Source organism: Anser anser (genome assembly GCF_964211835.1).
Source record: "Anser anser genome assembly, chromosome: 1".
Classification (NCBI taxonomy): domain Eukaryota; kingdom Metazoa; phylum Chordata; class Aves; order Anseriformes; family Anatidae; genus Anser; species Anser anser.
Genome location: NC_139720.1, coordinates 79,930,672 through 79,949,426, shown reverse-complemented (window position 1 = coordinate 79,949,426; position 18,755 = coordinate 79,930,672). Strand labels below are relative to the sequence as shown.

At 37.0% G+C, this 18,755-nt stretch overlaps 1 protein-coding gene across 9 annotated transcripts in view; it reads right to left on the bottom strand.

Moving 5' to 3' along the window:
* Nucleotides 1-8,647: 8,647 nt before the first annotated feature.
* The window catches only part of LOC310892651 (solute carrier organic anion transporter family member 1A2-like), a 53,078-nt gene continuing 42,970 nt past the window's right edge, over nt 8,648-18,755 (bottom strand). For 6 of the 9 annotated variants that reach the window (XM_083820723.1, XM_083820724.1, XM_083820728.1 and 3 more), the window contains 10 exons: nt 17,764-17,910; nt 17,380-17,478; nt 16,678-16,911; nt 14,452-14,616; nt 13,808-14,003; nt 12,380-12,545; nt 11,597-11,781; nt 10,982-11,046; nt 10,281-10,398; nt 8,648-9,402 (listed from right to left, as the gene is read on the bottom strand). In XM_083820723.1, coding sequence (XP_083676849.1) covers nt 9,255-9,402; nt 10,281-10,398; nt 10,982-11,046; nt 11,597-11,781; nt 12,380-12,545; nt 13,808-14,003; nt 14,452-14,616; nt 16,678-16,911; nt 17,380-17,478; nt 17,764-17,910 — 1,523 coding nt within the window. In that variant the 3' untranslated portion in view covers nt 8,648-9,254. Of the gene's footprint in view, nt 9,403-10,280; nt 10,399-10,484; nt 10,567-10,981; nt 11,047-11,596; nt 11,782-12,379; nt 12,546-13,807; nt 14,004-14,451; nt 14,617-16,677; nt 16,912-17,379; nt 17,479-17,763; nt 17,911-18,755 lie in introns of those variants that run through there. The other 3 variants (XM_083820725.1, XR_014578290.1, XM_083820730.1) reach the window with 3 other exon arrangements.

The following is an 18,755-nucleotide window of genomic DNA, read 5'->3' as shown; positions in this document are numbered from 1 at the left end:
GCAGAGCCTCTGCCTAGAGCAGCACAAGCCAAGCCTGAAGCCAAAAGATGATGTGGTGATGCCACCTCAGGCCTGACGTGGCTGTAAGACGAAGGCTGAGAGAGCTCAACCTGCAAGCCAGATCATGGGTTTCCTCAGGCAAAAGAAGCAGCAGAAGGAGAAGGAATGTGAATCCCTACTATTGATGAAACATGGAAGGGTCAGATGTGAAAGAAGAGAAAAAAAGTTATTCTGCTCAAAACAAAACTAAACAAACAAACAAAAAACTAACAAACAAACAAACAACAACAAATTAAAGCAAGCGTGATTTCTGTATAAGATGTTCAGTCTTTTTCTTGATACCAATTTTTCATCTCTTGAAAGGTGCACAGGAGATTTGGGGATGCAATGCTAAACTGTCGTGTGATCTTATTTTAGTAATCTCAGCTTCTTTAGGTCCGGAGAGAATTAATAAAAGACAAAGATGCAAGTGGTAAAATCATTTCAGAGTGCTCTTCTATGAGAATTTACTCCAAAAAAGTTTATGTGGCTTGCTCACAGGCCTCCTGCAAAATTAGTGCAATCTAATACTGTAGTAAAAGAATTATCTCCTCAGTGATGGGCCCTCAGTGAGTACTCATACATAAAACCTCAAATAATAATAATAGAAGTGTTTCTGATATCTTCAAATTGAAAGACAGATGTGTGTGTGCTCATATTTGAAATAATACTTTTAACCTTGGAGGAATGGAAACAAAAAAATCATTTCAAGTCATATAATTTCTTGGTAGTATGGGTTTGCATATGTCTTTGAATTTAGATATAATTTGTACCTCCAGCTGTGCTTGAATTATTCGGCCTTCTGAAAAAGAAGAGTTTATCTCAGAAATATCAGGTTTTTGTCACAGACAGTAACTTGTCAGTGTTAATGCATGACTTCCAGCCCAAATCTCCAGCACCTGCTGGATCAATGCTTTCATCTGAATAAAGGGATCATTGCTTAGGATTGCTTAGTTTGAAACAAACACCATGTCATTCAGATAACCCAAACAAGCATACTGGGGTTGCTTTCAAAGCTGCAAAGTAGACTACCACTGACAACCTTCAGAAGAGGGGTGCCCACCTCCAATGTACGCCATTGGAAATCACCTTTCATAACTGTTTTGCTATATTAAACATGTGCCTAATAAGCTAAGTGGGGAAATTAGCCTCTGAAAATCACACCTCTTTTTTGCTGTGGGAAGTTTGCATTAAAAAGAAAGTAAACAAACAACTCTGTGGTAGAATACAACAAAAGAAGTCCTCTTCAAATACGTCAGTATTGACGTGTTTCTCAGGCCAAGATCTCCACTGCCCTCTCCAAGCTACAGCTCAGAGTGGGACCTACTGACTACATGTGCCAGCTCTGTGGGGGAGCAAAATGTGCCTGAGGCAGAGGGCAAGAAGGAGTGAGCCTCCACCCACCAGGGAGCAGGACCGCAAAGTACTGTTGTGCCTTCACGAGCACAGGGCCAGCAGTTTCAGGGAGTTTAGGAGATTAACTCTCACTTGCAAGTAATTTCAAGCAGGAACTTCTGGGGCACTTTCTGATACGTGCCTGCATGAGGAGTGCATTTTCAATCTCATCTCCCCATGGATGCTAATCTAAAAGCACAGGAGAAATTCTCTGCTGGCAAAACCAGTGCAAATCCCTTGGATTCCCATAAATTTGGCCAAGCTCATAAGGGGAACTCTTGCAAGTATTACAATAGACCTCCACTGCTTTTGCCTATCAAAGTGGTTGGTGTTTAAGCACTAACTCTTGATTTCAGAATAACAGTAATAACTTAGGTTTCTATAAAAAGTTGTGTTATTACTGCATTGCCAAGTAATTCTCAGTTTACACCCTATCCTTTGTGGGAAACGTAGGAGGAATAACTCAGTACTGATTTGTTTGTATATTAGACTGTTATAAACTTACCTTCACCTTTTTTAAATGTGAAGAAACTTTAAAGTAATTTTATATACAAGACTATAATTACTTATGCAACTTATTTTTTTCTTTTTTTTTTTTTCCCTACTAAATGATGTTTTAACAGTCATTAGAGAAAACTTACAAACTTTCTGTTTTAACTTAAGGCTATATGTGAGATGTTTGAAGGAAAACATTTCATTTCTCTCCAATCAGTGCATTTCTCACATGCAGTTCCAAGGTAGGTTACTTTTCTTATAGCTACTTTTTGAAACAATATTTTATGCAGAATTTCATTTTTTAATGAAATGATGAAGTAGTTAAACATTAGTTACAGAAATTGGTTTTGAGGAAGCTGGCTTTTTCCATAAGGTGTATATAAGGCAAATTTATTGTGAACTATTGCTAAAATTATTGTGAAGCATAATCTCAGGCAAACATCCAAGGAGATTTTTTTTCCTCTGCTAAGGAATGTAAAGATATCTGCCTCTACAATCTGTAAGACAAGGCATTAACAGCATCAATGATATAACTGCAAACATTAAAGAGACCGTATATTCACTGTTCCACTTCAGGCAGGAGCATGGTGAGCCACATTCCTCTTTTGTTGTTTTTGTTGGCTTGGGAGGTTCTGAAAAGCAAAAGCAGGAGTCCCTGAAAGAAGCGTCCCAGGGCCAATGGTAAAAATGGTTCTTTTCTTTTTGTTTTGTAAATGACACGAACTCTAGAAAAATCTCAAAGGTCAAAAATGCACAGTATAGCATTGAAATGTAGAAAGACCTTGGTTAAAGCATACTGGAAGACCTCTTTCAAGGCAACAAGCCCTTCAAGAACTGTTTTTCAGCCCAAAAGGAGATTCATTAGATGAGCACTGCATATATTTCATGCATTCTTGGGACAAATTATAAGGTGCTCAGGGAAGGTATGGGTTTACTTTAGGGAGCTTGACAAAAGTATCTGAAGCACATAAAAACATCAAAGAGAGAAAAAAATAGTATTAAATTGGATTAGCAAATCTATATTAAAAGAAAAAATGAACACAACAGAGTGGCTGTGACACACTGGGAAAAGTTCCAAGACAGTAAAATTAAGAGACTACAAACTAATCTCTAGAGAAGTAATGGAAACCATGCCATCTATAGTTTTAAATTGGACTTGACAAACATTACTAAATATGTGCCAAGAAATAATCTTTTATTTTCAGTTGAGAATGTAATTTATTTACTGTACTCAATTTATAAACTCAGACAAGCAAAGCCCTTTGGAAATGTGGTGTTTTGTGGTGTGGTTTTTTTTTTCCTTTTTTTTTCCTTTTTTTTTGGGGGGGTGGTGGTGGTGTTTTTTTTGGTGGGGGGGAAAGCCCAGGTTGCATTGGAGCTATGCAGGATCCCACATGTAGTACAGATCTGATGGGACTGAAGCCAACTCACCTCACTGCCGCACACGATGGCATCTAGCAAAGTCTCTAGTGAGGGGCGGGGATAACCAATTATAGCAGCTGTACTGAATGATTGCAATAGTTCAGCCACAGTATTAAAACCACCTAGACATATATGGCAGTAGGATGTTTCGTGTGATATGGATTTCTTTGGGAATTATCAGCCCATACTACAGAAGCAAAACAGCTCTCCCACACCTACCAGGCTCTTCATCTCTCCAGACTTTTACTGAAGTCATAATTCTTTTTTCACAATATCACTGTCTGCTGTAATTGGAGGGGGGCAGAATCAAATTCACAATGTTCATACAGAAATAAGATGGAAAAAATGATTTGGAGAAATCTTAAGATCTTCTCTATATTACTACCTTTGCTAAATAATAGAATTAGTAGGTCCTAAATCGGATTTAAAGGTCTCTGACTGTGAGGAAAGCTCATAACCATATCCAGTCTCTACAGCTCAGGCCTTGCCTGACCTGACACAGACAGATAAACTAACAGAGAAAGCTGGAAATAATGAGAAGTTTTGCATTTAGTATGTTTAAACTTAGAGATAACCTCTCTAGCACCCAGAAGAAGGTTCTAGAGGCCAGACCTCTACATAGAAAAGGGAACTTAAATGAAAACAGAAGTGTTGGTCCACTGACTTCGCTGAACAGGTTTCGTTACTGATTGCAGCATCCCTTAGAAGACTCTGTTAAACTGTAATGCCTGAAAAACTAAATGAGTGCATAAACAATACAAACTATCTGTTCATACTTCTGTGTTGTACATGTGTATATATTTGATAGCAATATTTCTGCAAAGTGTTAGTCATAAGTGGAAGTAAGTCACAAAGTAGCAGCAGTAATGTTACAAGTGCTGCTATCCCATTATTCAGATTCACCACGACGAATGTTGAAAGCTACAATGCAGTATGAGGTTGAAAACTACAGAAAATGCATAAATAAATCAAAAGCACGGAACATGTCTTCTTGAATTTAATTTTTTAATTCTGGACATTTCTGCAGAAACTTAAGATTTTCTAAAATGTGATTCTGTCTTTATACCAGAAAGTTTTCTTGAGACTGGTTTACCACCTACAGAAGAAATAAGAATCATTGTGTGCCAGACAACATGCAGTTGCCTGCACTCTGGCCTTCCAGAGAGCTGCCTTGAAACAATAGTAACAGTAAAGGTACAGGATGAACTGGACCACTTTGATTTCCATTAATCTCAAGTGAGAAGCATGTTTTTTCAAACCCATTTTAGTACCATTTAAATGATAACATTATAAAGCTGGGCAGCCATTACACAAATACAGGGGTCAAGGCCTTTACAAAAACACAGCCATTGTAATCAGCTTTTTCTTTTGCACCAACTTTTTGCACCACCATAATGGGCTTTCTGCCCTCCAAGTGAGGACCTTCCTCTCATACAGCACAGGCTCTAAGGATCCAGCAAGATGTTACCTATAGTCACATGCAGACACATCAGCCCTGAGCATCTGGTGTTTGCATTCCCTAAGCACCTCTCTTGGAAATGAACAGTCATATGTCACACTTGCAGCATGGAGCCAGTCTTTTCCAACCTTAATGATTCTGTGATTTTAGGGAGTTAGTGAATGGACTCATCCTGAAGGGATATTAGACATTGCAGTGCCTAAGATTTCACCTTCAAATGGGATCTACTACTTTTTCTCCTGTGATTTAAATTCCTTATAAGAAATCCATGCCATTGCCTCCCTGAACAAAGCAAGAGAGAGGCAATTACCTAGTAATTTTCCATGTTCCCAGAGAAAGCCCTAAACAATGAAATTTCAAAATCCCAAGCAGCATAACTGGGAACACTTTACGACTAATTACGAAAGGAAGAAACTAAAAACAATTCTGTTAAAAAAAAAAATAAAAAAAGTAGCAGTAGCCAAGAACTTGTTGCTGGATATATCCAGTTTTTATTCCATGACCATACTTACATAAAATAAGAAGTTACTCAGAGTTTTTGTATGCCAAATCTCACCCCAAATGCGATCAGGGTGTTCCTCTCTCCACGTCCACAGACTGAATTAGCTCCAGGTACTATTAGGTTTGCTTGGACAATAACCTGTAGGGAGGAGGTATCTGCTAAAATTCAACCTGAGGTAGAAAGCATACAAAAACAGCCTACTATTTACTGAAAAAAAAAAAAAAGAAAGAAAGAAAATGAATTTGAATTACCAACAAGATGTGCCCAAACCATAATGCTCACATATTCAGAAGACATACATGTTAACATAGTATATTCGCATTGTGAAACAAAGCCAGTATTCATATCATAAATCATAAAGCTATGCCCACAACAAAATTATTGTGCAGTTATGTAGCTTTTGTCACCACACCTCCCTTATGCCCATTAATTAAAATCAACTTGCCAGGTGACATTTTTTTCCCAGTAAGTGAGGAATCCCCTCTCAAAATAAATAAATAAATAAATAAATAAATAAATAAAAATAGCTTGAACATAATACGTCATCAGCAATTTTTAATTGTGTACAAAGAGTAGGTTTCAATTCTTATGAGCTAGAAGTAACAAGGAGACAATGAAATTTATACAAGACACAATATTTTCCTATATATATATATATAAACCTGTTAATAAAGACTTTTAAAATACTGACAGACTTGGTGATAAAATAACTGATGAAATTAAAAATTGATGCAGACAAAATAATGTAAATAAAAAAAGAAACATCCCCTTCACAAGCACAGATGTATGCTTTTTGTAAAGCATTGGCATTTTTCAGTGGACTGCTGAAATGGATAGTTGCCAGTGGATACTGGCAACTTTGTGGTTTCTTCTTTGAAATTGACAGCTGAGCACCCAATTGTGGTCAAAAAAAAAAAAAAATCAATAGAACATCAGGAATTACAAAAGGCATTGCATACAAAATGCTAGATAAATATATGTTTGTGTGCCATTGTCTTTAAATTATCTCAAAGATGGTAACATCGGTCACACTGCCAGAAGAGCAAGAGTTTGTTTCCCATTGTCAGGCAGCATCTGTATCCAGAACCTCGCCTTCCACTTGGTGGGTTTAAGGATCAAAATTCAACTCGTAGGCACTGACTGAGCTGAAATTTCAGTGATAAAGAATTGTGGTAGATTGCACTGTGAAATCTCCCTGCCCACCTCCCGGGCACTCAGGAAATCTTACTGTCTATTTTTAACAATTTGATATGTGACTTAATCAATTCAACCATTCGCATGCTATTATTTTATTAAACAAAACAAACAAATCGTTTACACTTAGAGTTACTTCTATTGGCATTATTCTCATTTGTGGCTTGTGTTACTTACAGTGCTAATGCAAGCTTTGGTGCAAGTAGCAAAGCAAGTAGCCTCTGTTCAAAGGACTGTCAAAACAATGGCAGCTTGGGGCTCAGTCTTCAAACATCCAACATCGCCTACCTAAACAATAAACATCAATGAGGCCATTCATTTTTAAGTCAAGCACATGCTAAAATGCTTTCCTGAATTGAGGTCACCATGCTCAGAACTTGGAAGGTTCATGTCTAAGGTTTGGCTTTACATATGAAGGAATAGGTCCAAGAATATTTTTTTAACCTCCCGACCCAATCCCAGGAATGCTTGTTTTACCAGACACAGCATATCATAAAGGTTTTATGATGATTACTTTGGAATGACATGTACTCTCCATTTGCTGGTTTTGCTCTGCAGTAGTAATGTTCCCACCTTTGACGTATGCCAAGAAACCTATCTACAGTCATCATCCTGCCAGGTCTCCAGTCACCACCTTCTAAGTTGGTAAACAGATTGAGTAGCAGGCTAATGATTTCAAAGCATCTGATGAAGGTGGCCTGTAATGCTGCCACATTCTCAAGCAGATGAACTGGAACAATTAAAAAGAAAATGAATGCGTGTACTAAAAGGCTAAATTTAAAACTTGGAGACTTTCCTATCTGCTTCCTTCCATTTCCAAACACAGTGAGTTAACTAGGCCTGACTCTTTGGCAGTAGTCCATTTAAATGGCACAGATTTGTCTATCTAACAAGGCCCTTTTGTGTGCTACAGCTTTGAAACCTCAGTGCACTGTATCTTTTCAGTTTCCCAGGTTACCTTGGCACGAAACTGTGCCAATGCCTTCAAAAGAATTTTACCTCTAGCTTTGGGGGAATTTAATACCCCCAAGGGATAATGATGGCTTTCAGTAAGTTCCCCAGGGCAGCAGGAACAATGCTGAAAATCAGCTGTGCTTCAAATATTCAGGAAGCCTCTGGAAGACCTGAGGCATAACAGAGAATTGTATTTTCTGCTCTGTTCTGCTACAGACTGCATCATGTTTTCCTTTTCCATTCCTCTTCCACAGGTTGTCCTATGAGGTGAGGTTGATGACACTGGGTAGTCCAGTCTGGAGAAAAGAGGCCAAGAGGTGACCTCTATGCAACATCCTGAGGAGGGGAGGCTCAGTGGTAGGTGCTGTCCTCTTCTCTCCAGCAACTGACGATAGAATGCAAGGAAACAGCAGAAACGTACAATTAATTTTAAGAATCTACTGTATTTGAAGAAACTTTACATTCTGGAGCTAAACTCGTGGTCTATGGAAAGAAATTGATCTTCTGTCCTTGATTCTATGGGGGACATGAAGAAATTCCAAGCACATACACACATGGTGTTATTAAAATACCCTGAAGTAAAACAGAATATAACCTAATGTAATTACTTTGGGGAAATATAATACTTTAGGGGGAGGAATAGGGGGGAGTTCCAACAGTTTTAATAAAAGGGCTTGAGAAGTTCTTGCTTGGCCACTTTCAGACAGACCTAAGCTCCTCTGCACTGGAACCAAACATCCAGCTAAATATGTATGCACTGTACTCAACCAAATAAACAAATAAACACCTAGTGTGATATATACCCTGTCAGCAGGGTTTTCTGTATGGTTATCTCTAGAGATATTTAGGGTCTTTTCCTGAGATATTTAAGACATCTCAGGGCAATGGCTCACTGATGCTGAACACCAAACCTTCATTATAGCATCACATCTGACAGAAATAAAAGTTGGACAAAGATCAGGATAACTAATGTTTTGTATCATTCAAAGAATAATTTCAGTAGGCATGAGAAGGTATAGGATTTAGCACACAGCAGTGTGATGGGCAAAACACTTGCAAGTATCATTTATCACTCTCAGTGTATAAGTTATTCCCTTCTACTGTGAAAGCAACTGAAGTGACAAATCCTGAAAACTTTTCCTTGTCCATGCTGTATGCAAACCTTAAAACATCATCATAACACAGCATTTAGAAAACATATATTTTTTATTTTTTATTTGTTGTTATTACTGCAACATTCAGGTCATGCCATAAACCAGGTTCCCAATATATTGACCACCTACACTGTGTAGAATAACAGTCCTTGCCTGAAAAGACTGACAACATAATTAAATAAATTCATGGAAAAAAAACAGGTCCACAAAAGCTACAAGTCCTGCCTACAGTCAATAAGAGAAGCTGTAGCAGAAGCTGTTGGAGAATTCCAGAACAAAATCTGACATCACTGGCGTCAGTTGCAAAACTCACACTACCTTCAATGAAACTGGGATTGAAAATATGTTTCTGCTTCATAGCCATTTGCTCAGATGACATAAACCTGGCATTTCATAAATTTTCATATTTCTGCTCCTTGTACTTTTGCACCAAACACATTTTTCCTGTAACTTTTGTTTATGAACTGATATTCTAGTGAGAATATAATTAGGATATAACCGCGTGCAATTCTATTAATCTCTGTCCAATATTTCACTGATTAAAGTAAGAAATCTTTCACAAGGATACATGCAAAATTTACACTGCAAGGTTGCTTTTTTTTTTCACAATATGTCCTGCTTTGAAATGCTATATCAATGCTTATTGTCCTTTATTCTGCAATTCTATTGGTGTATTTAACAAGGTTTTGCTTTCAGATTTAAGTTTCTTCTTTAAAATAAAGAGAATTAGTGCACATGGGAAATAGGATACTCCACGTAATATTGCTGGCAGGCCAAGGTAGAGCCACCTGAAATAGAAGATTAGCTTTATTAAATACATGCATTCATGTGAAAATAGCAAAATTAATCAACATACATTCTTTTGTAATAATTGCCCAGCTACTTTAAAGCTGGTGCTCTGATCCTCTTGGATCTCACAGAAGATGAAAGAGTATGTCAGAGGCAGTGAACTGTCTATTTACATCACCCAACTTCAGGAAAATAATTTAACAAGCAAAGTTAGCTGCCTGGTTCCCTTATGGATTGCTCTCTAGGAGAAAGAGAGAGAGAGCCCTGAAAAGGGCAGCTTGGACCATCTGAGTAAAACTTCAGGATATTCATATGTTAGCATTCTTCCATAACCAATCTCTACACAGCATTACAAGGAATCAGTCTGAGGCTGTTAGTTCAACAAGATTTTTCTTCAAGATTCCTACAGTGTTTCCTGAAGGACTAAAAAAGGGCATGAAACACAGTATTTTGGACCAAATTCCAACTTGGGTAACTATATCTTACCTAAATTTCTCCTATAATTTAATTCAAATACTATTTCAACCCTTACATTTTAAATATACAGTATAGACAGCCATTAAACAGCTGTTATTTTTCCCACAAGGGCTTTTAATTTATTTTTATCAGAATTTAGTGTTTTTAGGTCTGTTCTCATGAAAGATTGTAAGTGAAAGTAATTATGGTGCCAGAACATTTCTGGTCAAAGGATGTTACAGCATCTGTGGCAAAGGTCACACATGGCAAATAAAGCCAATGTCAAAAAAAAAGTGTTGTGTCAAATTTCTAACAAAGGAACAGTTTGCCTACTAGAAAAAGATGAAGAGCATACAATGGTATTTATATGCATTTAATAATATAGCAAGGAGGAGAAATTAATATAAAGTAGAAAATATACCTGTACGTGACAATGTTATACAGCCTACATGCTCCTTCTCCACCACAAGTCATAGTACCCCACTTCAAGCATGTGGTATCTATCAAAGCTCCAAAATAAATGGGAGATGGAATTCCAGCTAAAAGGGATATTAGCAATGTTTTTGTGAATAATATATTTTTTTCTGATTAGCAGATACACTACAGATCCTATGTTGTTTCTCACCTACTCTTCTGTCCTGTCCTCTTTCAGCATGAACCATGTTTTCTATATTCCTGATGTTCCCTCTTCTTCCTTATCTACCTACCTTAAACAAAAGATTTTATTTCCAGTTACATGTTTACAATATATATGTTACAATATGGACTGTGATTCCTAGCAAAACTCAACATTTTCTCCTATGAGTGGCAGTAACTGTTGTTTTCAGTGAACAGAACAAGAGCAAAGAAATATAAGATGACTTTGAGATGAGTGCCAGATGTAGTCAGCCTATTCCCCAATATAAATAAATGACAAATGAAAGCTGTTCTAATTTGCAATGCTGCCTAGGTCCATAATGAATAAATAAATACATAAATAAATAAATAAATATTTTTTCCTGTTCATGGGCACTCCACAGAAGTAGAATTTTGTGCCATGCTCTTATGGGCCCTGGTGTGATCCGTATCTAACTCTACATCAGATCTAACTATTCTTCTAAAGCATATTAGAACTTTTCTTACCAAATACTCTCGAAGCTAGTTCATGGATACCCACTCCAAATGACTTTTCTTCAGGTTTTAGAGACCTGTATGGTACATTGAACACTGATTAACAGAGGTGACATTAATAACAAATATTTACCTTTGCTTTTTTCAACCAAAACCTTCATCACATTAGGCCCAAACCACTCTAATTAGTTATCCTCATTAGATGACATTTACTGAAATTCCTTAACTTGGACTGTCAAATCACAAAAGGAAAAGCTATTGTCCCAGTATCATCTACTTGGGCTGAGGCTAGCACAAAGTGTAAGAAGGTAGTTCTGGCTTAATCAGCACCATGATGATGTGGTCAATAAAGAAATGGGTATTACACACCCCTCAGTATCTCAGTGTGTTTTCTCAGTGGTCCTACATTAATTCAGGATACAGCTGATAGCCAGAAGCAACATCAGTTTATAGAACCGATTAAATTTAGCACGACACTAAACCTTAACGCAGCGCAGAAATGATGTAAGAGCTTTCTTTTCTTCCTCCTTTTATACACAAACTAACACATTTTTTAATTCCTGTAAGTATCTGACCTAAGAATAAAAAGTCCAGTAGGTTTCCTAACATAAGGACATTTTACTGTACCTTATTAAGACCATGTATCCAGGCATGGCTGCTAAGGAAAAAATGAAGCTGCAGACTAATTGCAGTATTAAAAAGTAATGAAGCATCTTGTCACAGCTTTCTCCTCGGTCACACTGGCCCAGAATTGCAGAGGCATTTTGATATGAAAACTCTGAGGCTGCTACACAGGTACAATTTTCAAATACCTGCCAAAAGAGTGTTTTAATCACAGACTTGTCAAAACTCACACACTGAGCATGAAATTCATACTTTTAGCACCTAGCTCCCTCTCTTTGGCACCTGAGCATTACATACATTCAGCACTGCACTGTGGGCTCTCAACCAGTCTGGCAGGCCCAGGTCCACCCATCATCTGGTGTGGTATGTAGGGTTAGAAACTAGGAGGGAGCTAGGTTCTATAATACCTAGCTATTTGTTTAAATCTATAGGAGAAGAGATGATTAAATCCATGCTATAGAACTTCATTTTGAGTGAAATGTTCTTGTGCACTCAAGTTTCCAACTTGCAATATCTTGAAAATAACTTCTCACACTATTTTGAGTATTTAAGATTGTTTCAATTACAAGAAGAAAATGAGGCTTCTTCATTATATTCTTTAAACTTGACCTAATTTTTATATTCAGTTTGGAATTTCTTATGCCACTCAATGAATTTTTCCAACTATTTATCACCTTACAAATCCAATTAAATGTACGTGTATGGATATTTATTTCCCTATATTGATATGGCTATTTCACACTTCCTCTATTTCCTAGCTACAGCACAATAGAAAGTATGCTTTACCACACTTTTTCCAGTTCCTCTTGAGGCTTTACACCCAGCAAGACAAGGTGACACATAAGTGATTCCATTCTTTCCACAAACCGGGTCCCAGATTTTAAGTGCGCAATCACAGTCCCTGTTGCAGCCAGCAAGTACAGTACTTTCTGCATATGAAACTTGTTCTATTCTGAAATACGTTTAGAAAATGTTTATTCATTTATTTCAGAAATGAAATAACTCCAGTAACCTTTTGAAATGCTTAATATTCTATTCTAGCTCAAGGGTTGATCCAGGATCCTACTTGCTCCTATCCTGGACTCTGGCTGCAGCACCATGCCTTTCTATCTTTCCATATTATATTATGTTATGTTATGTTATTATATGTTATGTTATGTTATGTTATATCATATCTCATATTATATTAAATTATTATATCATAACATATCAAACATTATATCATATTACATTACACTATATTATGTTATCTATTTACAGGTAGGTATGCATACCCAACAGCATTTTTCTCATCTGTGGTATGCATGTTCTTGATTATCCATAAGAGTTATATATAAGCGCATGTGCATTTTCCAGACACATGCCACCATGATTAATGGCAGGCTTCAAATCAAGAAACTGTAGATAAAATATCTTCTGATAACTTGATAGAAATCAAATTTCAGTAAACCAGCTTAAATTAAAAAAATATTTTTGTCCCTCTGTAGTCCTGAAACTGCATTCATGGAATCATAGCATCATAGAATCATTAAGATTGGAAAAGATCTTCAAGGTCATTTGGTCCAACCGTCCCCCTACCACCGATGTCACCCACTAAACCATGTCCCTAAGCACCACATCCAACCTTTCCTTGAACACCCCTAGGGACTGTGATGCCACCACCTTACTGGACAACCCATTCCAATGTCTGACTGCACTTTTTGAGAAGAAATGTCTCCTAATTTCTAACCTAAACCTCCCCTGGCACAACTTGAGGCCATTCCCTCTAGTCCTATCACTAGTTACCTGTGAGAAGAGGCCAACCCCCAGCTCCCCACACCTTCCTTTCAAGTAGTTGCAGAGAACAATAAGGTCTCCCTTGAACCACCTCTTCTCCAGACTAAACAACCCCAGTTCCTTCATTCATATATGCCTGATTTGATCAACTTCTTATTTTTACCTGCTGTATAATTGAGTGTATAATTATATTAGTCAAATTATTAATATGGATGTGGAATTGTATGAGTCTTGATGTGGATATCTTTTTCAATACACTGTACTATTTAAAACAGGAACAACAGAAGGAAGACCTGACCTACTATTTCATACAATTAAAGTCTCGATAACTTAGATAATGAAACTAAAATGTACCTATTTTTGTTTTGAAAAACTGTGGAGTTCCTGGCTAATTCTTGACAAGAAAAATCATTCCAGGTTGCACCTTAAAGAACTTACCCTTCATAGGAAACTGTTAGGCCAGCAACTGGTGAAGTGTCACAGACAGTCCAATAGGCAGCGAAGTAGAGAAGGTATTCCAGTAAAGATACCCAAAATGCTATGTGCGCAGCGTGATAGATATTTATCTTGAATTTCTTCATGAATAAGCCTCCAAAAAAATACCCAACACATATAACTGGTAAGTTGTAAATGCCTATTTAAACAAGTTAAATGTCCATGTTAAAATAAAGAAGAAGACCATCAAAGCTACCCATAAGTGAAGACTGGGTTTGGCAAAGATTCACACAGTGCCCATGACTACTACTCTCTACTACTCTCTACTTTATATTTTTAAATCAAGATAATATAAATATTGATCCCACACACACTCTTGGTGTAAATTAACATAATCTCTTTGAGATGAATGGTGCAAGTTTGACATCAGCTGAACTTTCTGAGCCAGTTCAAAGATGGGAAGGGGATTATTAAATTCTGCACAGAAAATTAGAAAGTCCTTAACAGAAAATGCAGGATTATTTATAATTGTTTTGTAGTGTGGAATCTGTAGAAGCATTTTACCTTAACATGTATATGTGCGCATGCACACATGAACATATATATATATATATAAATACAGGTAGAACAGAATGAAGCAAATGTACCGATTAAAAAGATGGCATCTGATGCAGATTTTCCAAATTGCTGTTCCAAATATTTAGGCATGAAGGATACCATGCCATTGAAGGCGCTGAACTGTAGCACAGTTATGCATATAAATAACATATAAACTGGGTTGTGAAACAAAGCTTTGAGGAATGGGATGAAATCTGGAATGAAATAATGTAATGAGTTAGTGTAATGCTTTATTAAATGAATCATCCATTGCTCAGTGTCCCTGAAGGGGAAAGAAGGGAACAAGTGTGGTCCCTAACTGGATCAGGCTAATTCTTGTGCTTTGCCAGACACCACAGGTCAAAGATTACTTGCTTAGTCCAGGCTACCCCAACATGTTCTTCTACACAGAGATAACCTCATTCAATTCACACACACATACACACTCACACACATGAGGCTGCTGCTTATAAAAATCACAGTATTAATTTGATAGTAAAAGTTTCAGGAAACATTTTAGCTGTTCAGTGACTGAACTTTGCACTTAAAGATTTGCAGCAGCAGCTACTTCCCCACCATTCCTACTCCTTTCTACCTCACCCTGTGCGACAAAGTATTGACCAAAATCCCTTTCCTGCACCTGCCAGGCAAAGAGAGTACAAAGGGGAAGATATGCAAACACACCAGACACCTGTGACTACATGCCACAGAGATGGGATTTGGTTATTGCTACTGTTAGCAATGGGAAAGAAAATGCCCAAAGAGGGAGTTGATTGCAGTTATTCTCACTATACACTCAAAGTCTGCATCTTCCAGTCTTCAGCCAAGTAAAATTCTGAGAAGCTAATTTACACAGGTCTTATCTCTGAGCAATGCCTATTAAGTTAGGATCTGAACCATTAGAAAAAGAACCAAAAAAAATTACAACTTCTCTTTGTCTAACATTCTCTATTAATTAATGTGATGAGCTACTGTCAAGAAACTGCAGAAAAACGTAAATTTCTGTAAAACAATGATCACACTTCATTGAAAGCAGGCACCATTTAGTGCTAATATGTATCTTCCAGAGACAGGGAAACATCTTAGTAGAAGTGGATCTGTATGCAAGACTTTCAAATAATGGGTCAAATATCTGAGACACTATGAACAGGCTGTCTTATTTATATATGCCATGCAGTGCATAATCAGAGCTTTCTGAATAAGAAATTAATTTGAACTATAAATGCCTTTTTTTCAACTTGAAATGACAAGACTTCTTAATTCAGGATATTCAGGGAGAGCAGACATTCATTTCAATGCAGGTAAGGAAATGATGGTTAAAAGAGGCTCTCTGAAAGGACTCAGGAGTACTAGGGATCCACAGGCTGAGCTAGGAACCTTTCCTCACCAAAACAGTATTGTATTCGTGGATTCATTTGAGGCTATATGGCAGCAGAGAAATAAGCTGTGCTTATCAAAACAAAGCTGCAATATTAGCCAAGATCTGAGTACTCATTTTGTGTATGATGAATATTCAGGACAGCTTTAAACACCATGGAGAGGTAGATAGTACTTAGCAGTTACTTTCTGAAAATGAAGATCTTGTCAAGGGGCCCTGGACTGGACATACAGAATCATAAGAGTACTCTGAAGAAAATAACCTTTGACATTTTTTACATAATTTATAAACTTATGTTTCAACTAGAGCATACAGACACACACACACACGAAGTAAGATAAAAAATAGCTTCCTACAGGTATAGCTTCCCAGGTATATAGATCTGAAAAAAAACACAGATGTGAATGTTGCAAATAGCAACATCAATAAATGTAAGCCAAATAGATCCTTGTTCAATGGGCATTAAATATTTATGAGTTAGTTAAGCATCTGACTATTCCCTTTGGGTCTTTAAGTTGGACTCAAGAAGTGCACGAGATGTGCTGGTTTTCTGCTTTTCTGCACAGTGAATGTGACGTATAAGCAACTCGTCCAAAGCTCACTGAAGTAAAGTATTCTTAACCAGATTTCAGTGCATTAATCTTCTGTAAGGAAGAAAAGCTTCAGATCTACATACACCTGAAATGCATGAGGGAGAAAGGGATGAATTCAGATCCTGAATCTATGAAATTAGCTTTCTGCCTCTGTGAAAAACCATTCTAAATCCTTGCCCAAATTCTTTGTACTACAGAGAGTAGAAAACTAGAGTATGCATTTCATGCCTTGGACCCACTTGTATTACAGAAAAATACACCTTAAGGACAAAACTAAGAAGGAAATAAAACATGATATAACTTACTTTTAGCAATTTCATACATGGTCTCTTTGGCTTCCTTTTCTTCATTTTCTTGCAATAGTACTACTCTCTTTTTACACGTCTCCTCAGGTTCATTGGTTTCTCCTTCCTTCACAAGTGACTTGGGCAAAAACCAAAAAGGTACTCCTGCAAGAAGATTCAGTGCTGCACAAATCAAAATTCCCAGCCACCATGCTCCAACCCAGCGGGTATCAGTAGCTGTTATAGTTACATCCCCTAAAATAAACAAACAAACAAATGGCATCTCATATTAGTTCAGAAACATTTTTTGCTGTCATTGTGTGTTTTCCTAGTCATCTCTGACATGCAATTTATTAAAAGAATTTTAAAGATTCTTAAAATGAATCTGATAGAAGAGAACAAATATTCTCCAGGCTTCTTTTTTAATACTGTTATTTTTTCTGGTAAATTTCAGCATTTTGTGTTAAATTAAGTCTAACCCTTTCCTATGTTAAGCCAGATGGTAGAATCATTCATCAAATAATTTATATGTAGATTCATTTATGTATGTGTGAACTCAGGCCTTTTATTGGGTTAAATATTGTATACAGATTTTCCATTCTAAAAGAAAAAACAAGCAAACAAAAATGAATATTCACAATAGCAAAGAAATGCATTTTAGTGCTGGTTAATATACAATTATGCCTACCAATTTACATAAAAAAGATTTTATATATCCAGCACCTGGATCTACTGATTCCAGATCAACAAACAGTTCTGCACAGAATGATGCCAACAAGAAACCAATGAAGGGGCCAATTATTGTTGCTGTATGTAGACAACCTAGAATATGAAAAGGAGAAAATACACAAAATCAGAACCCAGACATAATTATTTTCTTGAAATTGTTATAAAAGGTTAGGATAGCTTTACTGAATAGACATTTATGGCTAAAAATGGCTTCATTTCAACAAATTCACCTCAACAAATAGTTAAATTACAAGTTCTACACTATCATTATTTCATTAAGGCAGTAGCTCCTTTCTTCTCTCTTCATCACTTTTGTTAATTTTCATGTTAGTTTTTAATTTTCACGTTAGTTTGGTTAGCATGATAGGATAGGTTTACCCAGGTAGAAAGGTGAATTCTCTGTTTTGGCAAAATCCTCCAAATATGAAATGCCTAAAGGCATGATGGGAGTTTCACCCATTCCTCGCACTATGTTTCCAGCCATCACAAATATCCACAGCAAGGACCCAGACTCCATTACACACTCTGCAAATAGAATAAGAAACCAGAAATAATGTTTTAGTTCTAACTACTAATTATGTTCTAGAGACGAAGACAAAGAATTGACTAACAGGTTAAACTTTGATGGGTATATCTGTCTTACAAAATATGGAAATAAATTATTGCAAAGGCTCCAGAACTGAAAGAAGCTGTTGCACTTGCTGGAGCAGAATTTAAATCCCTTCCCTCTCCATTCCACACCTTGTCCTACCACCTGAGAGCCTAATCACCGCATAAGCTAGGTCCTTTCCTGTGCTCATTTCCCTCATCAAAACTGCTGTTGTCAGGGGAGATAAAACAGCCAAACAATCAAAATGAAGATCCATAGCAATGTATCTGACCAGCCTGTTGAATCTATCTGGGGATCTAGCTCTCATTCTTCATGTTTGTCCTCCTGCATAACTCAGTAGTGTGTTGCACCACAGTCATTTTTGTCCCACATCAGCAGATAAGAGATCTTAGTTGTTTTCTTTCTCTCCCTAAACTTGGATTTCTTCATCCCATACAGTTTTCTTAAGATTCCACTGTCTTCCATGGTCCACTTTGTCACACTGATACTTGTCAGTGCCAATTTGCTAATAAAGAAAAGCAGATTTTGTTAACAGTGACTGATGACTTTCTAAATAAAAGCATCTCTGATTAGAGACCAAGTCTGTACTGATATCAGATTGCTGTCAGCAAACATGGGTGAAGCAATCCTCATGTAAGTGTGGTCAAATTCAAACCAGTTTTTGCATTGTAAAGGAGATGGGCTTGTATATATGAACATCACAGTTTTGCTTGTCCAAAAACTAACAGGGAAACAGCTAAGTCAACCAAGCATAGCTATA